Genomic DNA, 12,556 nt, shown 5'->3' with positions numbered 1-12,556 from the left:
AAAGAATTCCACTTCTAACCAATTAGATTTTGAGGCGGTGGACTTAATTTTTGACTCAACAGTCGAGGCAAAAATTTGACGAGACTGCAGTGCTGCGCTACTACTGCACGCACTGCGCCGCCCTGAATGAAAGGGCTTTCACATTTGATTTGCCCTTTCATGAAAGCAAAAGTTCTGTTGCTTTTGCTTGAAAAGGAAAACGTTGAAGGCCCCTACCAGTTTTTTATTTTTTTTGGTGGAAAATGTTTGCAATTATCATCAACAACATCATCGATCGCCGGTACTGACTACTGACCATAGCAACCACTATTTTTTTAGCCGCTCCGTGACACAATTTAACATGGCATAACGTGGGTTCAGTGACATCCAAATACAAAGTAACCTTTTTTTCCACCAATAGAAGTGATTCTGTTTTGTGGGACAATGAGGAAATAATGAATCAGAACGAGTTATAATAATGAATTGGATAAAAGGTTAGGCAATGTGTTACTAGATTTTTTTATTTACTATTCTTGACATGCTGGCTAGCTAAAACTACCGTTACTTGTACATCTGTGTTGTGTATACATATATTATTTTTGTTTGTGTGGTTTTAGATAGTCAATAGCTAGCTCCAATGCTCCATATATGTTTAAAAGAAGTATATATATATATATATATATGAACTCGTGACTAGTTTTAAGTTTGATATCATTTATTCATTTGCACGGATTCTCATGACACGCCGCGTGTCCAATTGACTGCTTACAAACAGGCCTTGGCTGGCAATATGACCCGTAGAGTGTTGTTGATGGTATAGAGACCGACCTGCTGACCGAATTTGCTAACAATAAAGAAAACTGACACCGTTTTCCTTTATGTCAAAATATTGAGTCAAAACATAATTTAATAATTATGTCAAAATATTGAGACTTTAACTCGACATTGAAAATAATCGAGTTATCCAATAACCCACTTAGTATTTATAAATTATACACACACACACATGTAAATCTTATACACACGCATTCTTCCGCCTGTGTTATTGTAGCAGACTAGGAGCCGCAAAATTACCGAAATACTGGAGCCAGCCGGAATTGAATAATAATAATAAAATAATAAAAAAAAAACACTGAATTAATTATTTACTGGAGAGTCCTCACTGGTCTTTTCCCGTCCAAAACACGGAAACCAAAAATATCCAAATTATTTTATTAGTAAAATAAACAATAATGCTACAACACAAGATTCCACGTGTCAAGATCCAGAAGGATCTAGTTTCAAAAACACGCACGATGTTTAACGGCCAACAGAGTATATAAACTGACCCCGCACTCACCTTGCCAACTCACTTCATAATTGAAAGTCTCGAGCGCTTGTGCTTCGCTTTCTTTTTCTTTCATTTTCCTCTCACAGAAGAGAGCATTCCGTTGCGACGGGGAATCTCTCACTATCTCTTTGGAGCTCTCAACGAAAGAGTAATTTCGTCTCCCGTCGAACTGATTATCCGGTGAGTTTTGGCGGAGAATTTCGGCGATTTTTTTTTTTTTTTTTTTTTTGCGGGGGAGTTTTTAGCTTTGGTTGTTGAGCTCACGTGACTCATGGACGTTTGGTTTGTTGAAACTCACGTGAATTTTGCTGAGAGTTGAAGCGGTCGGTGAAAAACTGGTCGATTTGAGGAGGATGGATTGTTCGTTGTTGTGAGTTTCACTTCGAACAAAAATTTCATAGCTTCACGAAGAAGCGTCTGAGCCTTGCCTCTAGATCTGAACGCTTACGTATGTGTGAGAAAAAAAAATGAAAATTTACCTTAAATATCACTCAAATTCACATAAATTCTGGCTGATTCAACTCTGAATTTCGTTTTTTTTTTTTAATTTTGCCAAATTCTGAATAGCCTTGGTTCTAATTTTAGTTCAAAAGTTAGCTGCTCTTTTTTTAAAAAAAAAAAAACTAAAATTTCCAAAAAAAAATGAATATCGACAATTAAGAACTTTTTTCTTTTAGAATTTCTTTTGCCTTTTTTTTCCTTTTTTCCTACGTGTACCTCTCAGTGTTTTACCTTTTTTTAATTTTTCAGGTGAAATTCGGAAATCAGAAATTATTTTTTTCGATCAATTGGGTTCTTTAAAATTTTTCTCTCTGTTTTGGTAACTTTTAAATTAAAACCAAAAAAAGTAAAGAAAAAAAGCTTTTACTAATTTACGATTATACTACATGATTAAGGGTCCCTCTATCTTATATGTATGTAAGATACACTCTCTTCACATAAATAGTGTGTAAATTTCACACATACATAATATATCTTACATGCACGTAAGATAGAGATTGACCATGATTAATTTAGGCCGCCTTAACCCTCACACGTGAGAATAATTGAAACGTAAATTAAAGTTGACCATTATTTCCGGATTTGGACTTTTAATTAAATAATTTTTTTGTGATGATTGGAGTAGGTAACAAGAAAAGTACCCTTTTCTGGAAATTATTCCATCATCAGCTGATTCAGAGAACAATATTAAAATTAACGTAAAAACAGCCCTTGTTCTCTCTTGTACTCTTTCTGTCTCTGTTTCTATTGGTTGGCCGCGGAGAATGCTGAGGACTGCACACGTGCAGCTGCAGCAACTCAAATGGTTCCCTGCTCTATGGAAGTCACGTGGGCACCACCGTATAAGCTTCCAGAATTATAAGCCGTTAGGTTAATATTACTAGGACCTCCCGTCCCTCGAGCAAAATTTTTAAGCCGCATTTTTTCACTGCACTCTTTGCCTTTGAAAATGTTTTCGTGTGGTGAATTTTATTTGCTGTAGCGGTCGGTTCTGTTTGTTGTGTTTGTTGTTGATGTGGAATTCTGTTTGTTGAGAGCAGTTCTTAGGCGCTCGAAAATGACGGTCGCCCCGAACATCTCCATCAGTGATGGAAACTTGGTGGTTCATGGCAAGACCATATTGACTGGAGTGCCCGACAACATTATTCTGACTCCCGGTAATGGCGTGGGGCTTGTTGCCGGTGCTTTCATCGGTGCCACGGCTTCTCATAGCAAAAGCCTCCATGTCTTCCCCATGGGTGTCTTAGAGTAAGCACACTCACCCTTATTCTTGGTTTCTTTTTTCTAGTTCTGAATTCTTGGAATGGGAGTATTCGTTTGGACTTATAAGCTGAGAAGTGTAGATTCTTAGAAATGATTGTTAAATTTGTTTCCTGTTTGTTGAGGAGTCTTTTCAGTAACATGTGTGAAATCCAGTGTCGACCTGATAAAATTGTAACGACAAAAAAGCTTAGAAAATACAGAGTGATGCAAAAGCAGAACAGTAGCACGCAATTCTTGACTCGTCTTATCCTTACAAGCATATATACTTGATTTTTTTATTGAAGAATGGAAATCCATATGATTTATCTACCGTTTATCTACGAGATAATAGCTTACAGTTGATTGGTTAATTTCATGCCACTTTCTTCACCCTTCGTTATTGGATTGAGATTTTGATTGTGACTCTCTTAAAAGATTTCTGGTAACTTTGAAGTGATGTGAAATGATGTCTTGTGTTGTAAACTTGAATTGGGAACATAATAGTTTTCTTCAACTTCTGATGAACAGAGATGTATGTTCTTAATATTCGACTATTTTCTCTTGTTTTTTGAAAAGCTTATAGAAATGAACAATAAATTAAATGTGTATATAATTCAATTGCTAAAATTTTGCAAATATATTAAGTCTTTACTCTGTTTCTGTCACAGGGATCTCCGGTTTATGTGTTGCTTCCGATTTAAGTTATGGTGGATGACCCAGAGGATGGGTACATGCGGAAAAGATGTACCACTGGAGACTCAATTCATGCTTGTGGAGAGCAAGGATAACTCTGAAAGTGATCAGGATGACGGCCCAACTATCTACACTGTATTCCTTCCTCTCCTTGAAGGCCAGTTCCGTTCCGCGCTGCAAGGCAATGAAAACAATGAGATACAGATCTGCCTTGAGAGTGGTGAGTAGATCGTGGCCAACAAAAAATTATATGGTCTAAGCTACAAGCATCTGGCCTGCCATATCATTATCTAGTGCCTTATCTATGTTCATTCAATCGCATCCTGCCTGCGTTAATTGAGTCCCATTTCATCGGCCATTAATGAGGAGGACCAACAATCTTGAAATTATGGGGTGGAGCTGTCATTGATACGATCACAATGAGACTGGAGAAACAATTCAATGACCCTACCATCCAAAAGAGTCAAATTAATGGAGTTTTTTGCATTTCGGGAAGAAAATAGGTAGAACAGATCGAGTTCGAAAGAACCGATACGACTGTTTCTTTTGGTGTCTTGTTCGGTTTTGCAGGAGATAATGCTGTTGAAACCAACCAAGGACTTTACCTTGTCTACACACACGCTGGGCCTAATCCTTTTGAAGTAATCAGCCAAGCTGTGAAGTGAGTCCTCAACTTTTGCTTAAACAATTTTAATCTTGTAGTTACGGTATTACATATGTTACTCTGGAATTGTGGACCAATCACAAGCACAGTATTGTGCTTTATAACGCAATATGTTGTACTTCTCATGGTTTGGACCTCAGTATTAGTTAGCCATTGAGGGGTGCTTTCTTTTTTTTTCTTCTTGGAACAGGGCTGTAGAAAAATACATGCAAACTTTCACTCATCGAGAGAAGAAGAAGGTAAGGATATTATCTGTTTTTTGAGTTTGAAATGTTAGTAATCTCTCTTGATGGTATCATGATGCTGAAGGGAACTTTATAATGAATCCCATGATATCTATCTTTTTGTTGCGTGCAGTTTCCTTCTTTTCTTGACTGGTTTGGCTGGTGCACCTGGGATGCTTTCTACACTGATGTCACAGCTGAGGGTGTTGATGAAGGTCTTAAAAGGTAATTTAGTAAGTTGTGTGTGATTTAATTATTGAAATATCAATTATGATAAGTAGCTGAATGACTGAATTCCACATTGGTTATAACTGCAGTCTGTCAGCTGGAGGGACTCCTCCAAAATTTCTTATCATAGATGATGGTTGGCAACAGATTGAAAATAAACCTAAAGAGGAAAGTAATTGCATTGTACAAGAAGGAGCACAGTAAGATCTCTCTCTTCTCTTCCAAAATTATGACAATGTTTTGTATCTAGTGAAATGGCATTCAACAATTTCGTAACAGTAACAGTTGAATGTTCATTTATTGGCAATAAATTTCTTGCAGGTTTGCAAGCAGGCTCACTGGAATCAAAGAGAATTCAAAATTCCAAAAGAAGTGCCAGAATAGTGAGCAGGTCTCAGGCCTCAAGCACGTTGTAGATGAATCCAAGCAGAATCACAATGTGAAGTAAGTGGCCAAGTTTTTATTGGCAGAGTTTTGTGTTTGCCCCCACTATTCGAACATTTGGGCACAAAATTTTTGGAGTAACAGTTAGACCTGCCTGTGGTTGGTTTTTTTTTTTTTTAATTTTTTTAAAGAAGAACAATTGTATGGGGACTGACTCTTAAATTCATTGTGAATTCATTGTTCATGACAATGATTTTGCTGCTTAACTCCAGCATATTGTTACACTTCTTGATGAATATGTTGATGATTTTTTTTTTAAACTCTACTTTCATGTAAATCCTTATTAAATAGATAAAAATCGACTTTCATATTTCTCACAAGTTAATTTTGTGTTATTTTTGGTGTAGGTATGTGTATGTATGGCATGCTTTAGCTGGTTACTGGGGCGGAGTAAAACCTGCTGCTGATGGTATGGAGCATTATGATACTGCACTAGCATACCCTGTTACGTCGCCAGGTGTGATGGGCAACCAACCTGACATAGTTATGGACAGCCTTGCTGTTCATGGCTTGGGTTTGGTGCATCCAAAGAAGGTGTTCAACTTCTACAATGAGCTTCATGCTTACCTGGCATCCTGTGGAGTAGATGGAGTAAAAGTTGATGTGCAAAACATTATTGAAACCCTTGGTGCTGGTCATGGTGGTAGAGTTTCTCTTACTCGCAGCTATCACCAGGCATTAGAGGCCTCAATCGCACGGAACTTCCCTGACAATGGATGCATTTCCTGCATGTGTCATAATACTGATGGGATCTATAGCTCCAAGCAGACTGCAGTGATTAGAGCTTCCGATGACTACTACCCACGGGACCCAGCTTCCCATACCATCCATATTTCTTCTGTCGCTTACAACACTCTTTTCCTCGGAGAATTTATGCAGCCTGACTGGGATATGTTCCATGTAAGTAAAAACAGAACTGGTTATTATTAATTTCTTTCTTATGCATTTAGGTTATAGGACTAGTTAGTATATTCAAAATAACTTGAAATGGTTTATCTCAAAGTTTGTGATCCTTTCTGACAAGTTATGTTTGAGAGATGGGCTACATAGGAAAAGCAAATGAAATTGTGCTGATGCGATGTATGATTTGCAGAGTTTACACCCAGCTGCAGAGTATCATGGTGCGGCTCGTGCAGTAGGTGGTTGTGCAATCTATGTTAGGTATTGCCATGCTTAGCTTAAATTACTTCTTCTGTCATACTTATTAAGAGATGGAAGTAACAGTCTTCTGACAAGAACCTCTGTTTCCTCTTGTTAATGCAGTGACAAGCCGGGTAACCACAATTTCGACTTGTTGAGGAAGCTGGTACTTCCTGATGGATCAGTTCTGCGTGCCCAACTGCCTGGCAGGCCTACACGTGATTGTCTCTTTGCTGATCCTGCCCGAGATGGGACTAGGTTTGCTCTTCCTTCCTTTTTGGTTGAGAACAGTCATATTTTTCATTTTCCTCCCCAGTAGACATGCAGATTTTAGAAAAGACTCATCTCAAGATTGTATATTGCAGCTTGCTCAAGGTATGGAATGTGAACAAATGCTCTGGTGTTGTTGGTGTGTTCAACTGTCAAGGTGCTGGTTGGTGCAAGATTACCAAGAAAACCCGCATTCATGATGAATCTCCCGGTACCCTCACAGCATCTGTTCGTGTAACTGATGTTGAAAATATGGCTCAGATTGCTGGTGCCGGCTGGAATGGGGATGCAATTGTTTATGCCCATAGATCAGGTATTTTGCTACTCTGAATTTTCATTTCTTCCCAACTTTAGTGACTTCGACACAACATTACTTATTGATGTCATTAAAGAAATTTCTTATCTTGATGGTTTTTTGGTTAAAGGCTTGTATGCATTCTTAAAATTAGTTCTTACCATGTTGTTGTAAGCTAAATAACACATTGGTTTGGAATATGCTGAATGGAAATTCTTTTGTACATTAGGTGAGGTTGTGCGGTTGCCCAAAGGTGCTTCAGTGCCAGTAACACTTAAGGTTCTTGAATACGAGCTATTCCATTTCTGCCCGCTGAAGGTGAGTTTTTTCAGGTTCTTTAGGATTAACTTCTCAAGCTCGTCCAATGATTCAACAATGGTGGTTTGCTGAATGACCATTTCCATTATGCAGGAGATCTCTTCAAACATTTCATTCGCAGCAATAGGCTTGCTCGACATGTTCAACAGTGGAGGTGCTGTCGAGAATGTGGAGGTGCATATGTCTGAGAAGAAGCCAGATCTCTTTGATGGTGAAGTATCTTCTGAACTGACCACCTCCCTCAGTGACAACCGATCTCCAACCGCCACAATCTCTCTCAAAGTTAGGGGATGTGGAAGGTTTGGCATTTACTCTTCCCAGCGTCCTCTGAAATGCACCGTGGGCAGCATCCAGACCGACTTCACCTACGATTCTGCAACCGGGTTGATGACCATGACACTCCCGGTTCCGGAGGAAGAGATGTACAGATGGCCTGTTGAGATCCAAGTCTAAGGACTTTCATGTTATGTTATTAAATAACATCAGATTGTTAGATTTGTCACCATGTTCAGGGGTGGTTTCCATTCAAGTGGGAAGCTGTGGTGAAACATGACTTGCATTTGAGTGATGATCATGAAAAGAATAATTGCTAGAATTATGTTGCTGTTTGGTTCTCTGTAATAAAAGTGGTCTGATCCTCTGATCATCGAATTTTCAAATCTTTTTCTTGATCTTTACAAACAAATCCTATCCTTACCTGCTATGGAATTTACATATTTACATTTCACTCTTAACTCATTGGATTAGAGCCTTTAACCACGTTAGCATCGCACCGTGACTGGTCCAACTACTTGAAGTTCGGACAAAATACAAGTTCTTTTTTGTTAAAAGTGCTTTTTTATTCCCCTCCCCACCCCCCCCCCAAAAAAAAGTTTATAGTGCTGAGAGGCCGTAGTAAAGTATCCACGTCCAAAGGTCTGATAGGGGTTGAAATCGAAGACAAACAACTAGGCCTCCATTCAAGTCCATGGTATATGGGCATTCATTTTTATAAACGAAGGGACAAATCAGTGCTTTAATTTCAAATATTTTTTTATCTATACATGTGTTTTAATATTGGGATAATAAAGTAAAACAAGTGATTAAGATGGAGGGTCTCCATCAATTTCTTACCACATTCAAGGTGCTAAACGCAACGATAAGCAATTATCAAGTCATTTTTGCTTCATTGGCTTGTCACAAGTCTACTATAGAGTATTTTTTTTTATCAAATTAATGCATCAAACTCACCCATAACACCACAAATCATTTGATTACTTGATTTGTAATAATATAATTTAATCAAGGTACTCCATCATCATGTCTATATATGACACTTTGAGAGGGAGGGATTATGTGGTCGCCACTATCATCATTACTATTATTGCAATCAATTCTGAAAGTGCACTAAAAGTCTAAAAATTTTCATCATGACAGAAAAAACTTAAGCCACATAAAGTTCCCTCTATTTCAAAGCCATCCCTTGCGGCAAAATTTTGGTGATGCAATTTCATCAACTGATCGAAACCCACACGTTTCTGAAGATGTGGATGCTTGCTCGGTACCTCATATGCGTATGAATCTCATGTGGACAAGTATATACGTATACATAAGACAATTGAACAACCGAACAAGGTTTTTAAAAAGATTCTCTGCAAAAAAATAAAATAAAATTTAGTACTCTCTGGTTAAGTGCTTACTCGTGCCGTTTCCATACGTGTTTGTATATAGTAAAACTTCGATGCTGTTAATTGTGATCATGAAAAATCTAATAATTTAGTAATATATCAATAAATTAATAATTATAAATTCAGGTAGAAATTCCTTATATTTTAAAGATATGATCACATTTATAATATTTATTTACATTGATTTAGTATTTATTATGTTTTATTTAAACAGTAGTTAGTTGTCTTATATCAGTATTAATTAGATTCTTGTAAGTTCTTATTTTTCTATATTGAAGATGACATGTGGATCTTGCACTTGTTGCAAAACAACGACGCAAACTAAATTTTCCATTACAAAAAGAATTAGAGAGGAAATCCAATTCCAAATTATTTTTAAAAATCAGTGAACAACACTAAGAACATATTTCACAAAGAGCATACATGACATATCATGTGGATTTAGGTTTAAAATAGGTAATTATTAATTTATTCAATAGGTAGGATCTATAGGAAAATAGTAATTTAAAAAAAAATATTATCTGATAAATATATCAGATTATTAATTTACTACATTGTCTGCAATTCGAACTGATAAAAATATTATTTAATTGAGGCCATCAATTTACCGAGGTTTTATTACTATATAATAGTCCTTGTAATGAATTTCTAATATTATTCGAATTGATAAATATCAAGTTGATGGTTGTTAATTAATTTTATTATCATATTATTTTATTAAAATTTATAATAACAAATATGTTAGGACCAACTTTAATTAACATGATGCCAATTAGAATATCCTAAAAATTTGACTCCCAATCGAAGTTGTCTTGTAAAAGTCTGTTAGGACCAAATATGTTAGGACCTATGACCTAGCTACCTAGATGTCCAACCTAGATGATGTCCAAAACCACATTCAACTCTATAGGGATCTGGGATTTGGGTATTCAATTAAAAAATAAACATGTACAAGTTTGAAATGCATTTTGTGGTCTAGTTGATTCTGAGGATCTATATTCAACCTAAAATAGAACCGAAAAATAAAAAGTAAATAAGGCAAGAGTCACCCCTTCTGTTTATCATCAACTCATTATGTAATTTAGATTTATCAAATTTAGTGGAATAGATACTTTAATTGGTAAAATTTTTGTAATGGTACAAGAGGTTTAAGATCTGAACATTACTCATATGAATGAGGAAGAAGTTGCTATTTTCCAGTTTAAAAGGGGGGAAAAAAGATCTATTGGTGTTTGAGATTTCAAATTTAAATTTATATCTATAAAATTTATATCAATATTTTCTAACCATTATCATAACCATTTATATAAGTTCATACAAAAGAGTCTCACATGTTTGTCATTTTATCAAACAAAACAAGCATGATAGTTGTTGACACCTCTTAATCAATTTATGATCTCATGCGTGCATGCTCTACCTGCGGGTTCTTATCGGAGGATTTTTAACTGCTATCATCAACTGCACGGCATGGCGATTGGTGAGTGCCAAAGTTCCTCAAACATAACGTGAACCATTGCTTGCGATGTGATGATTTTTTTTGCACACACGTGGCGCTATTGATTTCATATGATATGTATTAAGCATATGCACACGGAATTCGTCTTTAAAATATTAATGGATAAGTACCGATCTTACGTGACCTATTGAAGATTCAAGCTCCAGAATAATGGTTCAATTTAAATTTATTTTGCAATCCCTACGCAAATGCATAGTCTCTTCCGTATAAGCCAGCTGCCACATGCAAAATTGCTACATTTATGATTTATGCATTGTAATGCTTTGTTCGGCAAGTGTCTGGAACGACTGTCTTGATTTCCGGAGGGTATTCTAGGGCGGTCCTTATATACAAACTCACAATTAACCTTAAAATCTTTCTACAATATACAAAAATTTAATCTTTAAATAAACGAAAACTTTAAAATTTTACCAAACTATCATCATCTTCAATTCCTCCGCACTCATTATGAATCAATCTTGATCTCTAACAATCACAATAAACTATAGTGAATACATAATTCAGAAAAGAAACTAATTTTTTATATACCAAAATACATACATACTCATAGAAAATACAATTGCATGTCATGCTATGGTCGTCTGAGAATGCGTCATCAAAAAAATTCTTTAAAGGCTCATTTGTCACTTTCAAACTTTCACATCTCCTTTCAAATCATTTACTTGAACCATTTTGATTTAATTACCACTTAGCATATCACTCATTTTGAACTTTACGAAAGCATCCTTCATACCCTCATCTCATAACATAACATATAGAGTGCCTAATAAGCAAGCAACAAATTCAAGTACCTAAGGAAAACAGAAAATTTACTTACTTTCTTCAAAATTAGTTGGCTAATATTCACTTTCTAATTTTAGAGAAAACATAATGCGTATTCATTCTTATGCCAATAAACTTTTACACATACATATGCCTAAATACACAATCACGCTTAACACATAATAAAACCATATAAATCCATCTATACATATCAATTTATAAACTTTTCAAACATGTCAAGCATGTACATTTTTTTTTTTTTTTTTTTGTGATTCATTTAGAAGTTTGGTTCATTTATCTCTTGATGATTACAAAAATAAGCTTAATCTCATAAACTAACCACCACAACCTAACATCATATCGAACACCCATCAATATCATCATATACACAGTAATTACTCACTTGATCCTAGATATTGCATAGATACACAACGTACAAGCTGAAAGTTGTGCAAGGTTGGCGTTGAACATACTGACAATTTTTTAAAATTTAATTAAACTGATCATGATAAGCTTATGCTAACGTTGTCCAAGTCACTAGTACTTGCATAAGAATAGAACGCAAACAAAGAAAATCAAAATAAAAAAACTTATCCAATTGCAAATTTAATTCAAGCATGTAACTGCCCATATATATGAAAAGGTCGTAGCCTTCATGGCTAGGCCGCGACAAAGAAGAAATATATATATGCAAATGACAATGTAGCCAACAAAATGAAGAAAGGTTATCTGATCATTTTTTTTTAATTTCTTGGAGTGACTTTTAAAAAAATAATGACTGATTTGTAATCATGTGCCTTTACTTGCCGATTTTGCAAACCAACAGGAAGGTGGTTTCCGCTATCTATTATTATTATTTTGTTGATTTACCAACTTTTCTTTCAGCAAATGAGTATCGAAAATGAGACATGCATGAATATTATTGTTATGGGTCCGGCTACCTTCTACCAAATGAGTGCAAGGTATTCTCTAGAGTGTCCATTTGTGAGTTAACCATTAGATCTAACTCATAAGGTTTTTCAATGGCATGGATGTGTTCTTAATTTATAATTTTGTTATTCCTATTTTTTGTTGAAAATGCGAAAAATCTAAGTGTTTCACAATCTTGACACATAAGTTCAAATTATTTTAAATTTTCACTGTTAGGTCTTTTGACCTAGAATTTGACTAATAAAATTAGTGACTTTAAGGACAACAATATTCCAAAATGCATGAAAAATGACATGTGTCAATGATTTTTTTTTTGTTACATAAACTCTATTTAATCTATAGTAAATAGTTCA

The 12,556-nt window shown here is 35.6% G+C and overlaps 1 protein-coding gene across 2 annotated transcripts; it reads left to right on the top strand.

The window, feature by feature from the left end:
- The first annotated feature begins 1,329 nt into the window (after positions 1-1,329).
- Positions 1,330-8,055, top strand: LOC18031328 (probable galactinol--sucrose galactosyltransferase 2). Of its 2 annotated transcripts, none has more exons than XM_006421357.2 (14): positions 1,330-1,489; positions 2,851-3,058; positions 3,721-3,965; positions 4,316-4,406; positions 4,600-4,648; positions 4,767-4,858; positions 4,951-5,061; positions 5,183-5,305; positions 5,653-6,205; positions 6,399-6,466; positions 6,569-6,703; positions 6,811-7,028; positions 7,240-7,328; positions 7,422-8,055. In XM_006421357.2, exons 2-14 carry the CDS (start codon positions 2,868-2,870, stop codon positions 7,779-7,781), a joined length of 2,325 nt encoding a protein of 774 aa, XP_006421420.1. In that variant the 5' UTR covers positions 1,330-1,489; positions 2,851-2,867; the 3' UTR covers positions 7,782-8,055. The 2 variants fall into 2 exon arrangements, with proteins under 2 accessions (XP_006421420.1, XP_024034961.1); XM_024179193.1 differs by having other exon boundaries at positions 1,344-1,757.
- The last annotated feature ends 4,501 nt before the right edge of the window (positions 8,056-12,556 follow it).

Source organism: Citrus clementina, unplaced genomic scaffold (genome assembly GCF_000493195.1).
Source record: "Citrus clementina cultivar Clemenules unplaced genomic scaffold, Citrus_clementina_v1.0 scaffold_9, whole genome shotgun sequence".
NCBI classification, from domain to species: domain Eukaryota; kingdom Viridiplantae; phylum Streptophyta; class Magnoliopsida; order Sapindales; family Rutaceae; genus Citrus; species Citrus x clementina.
Note: the sequence above shows the minus strand (reverse complement) of the source record. Positions and strands in the feature narration are given on the sequence as shown.

Excerpts from the sequence above, each read along its gene's own strand:
- LOC18031328 (XM_006421357.2), top strand. The coding sequence starts at position 2,868 with ATGACGGTCGCCCCGAACATCTCCATCAGTGATGGAAACTTGGTGGTT. Across the intron at positions 6,704-6,810 it reads CCTGCCCGAGATGGGACTAG|CTTGCTCAAGGTATGGAATG; the intron begins GTTTGCTCTTCC and ends TGTATATTGCAG. Across the intron at positions 7,029-7,239 it reads TGTTTATGCCCATAGATCAG|GTGAGGTTGTGCGGTTGCCC; the intron begins GTATTTTGCTAC and ends TTTGTACATTAG.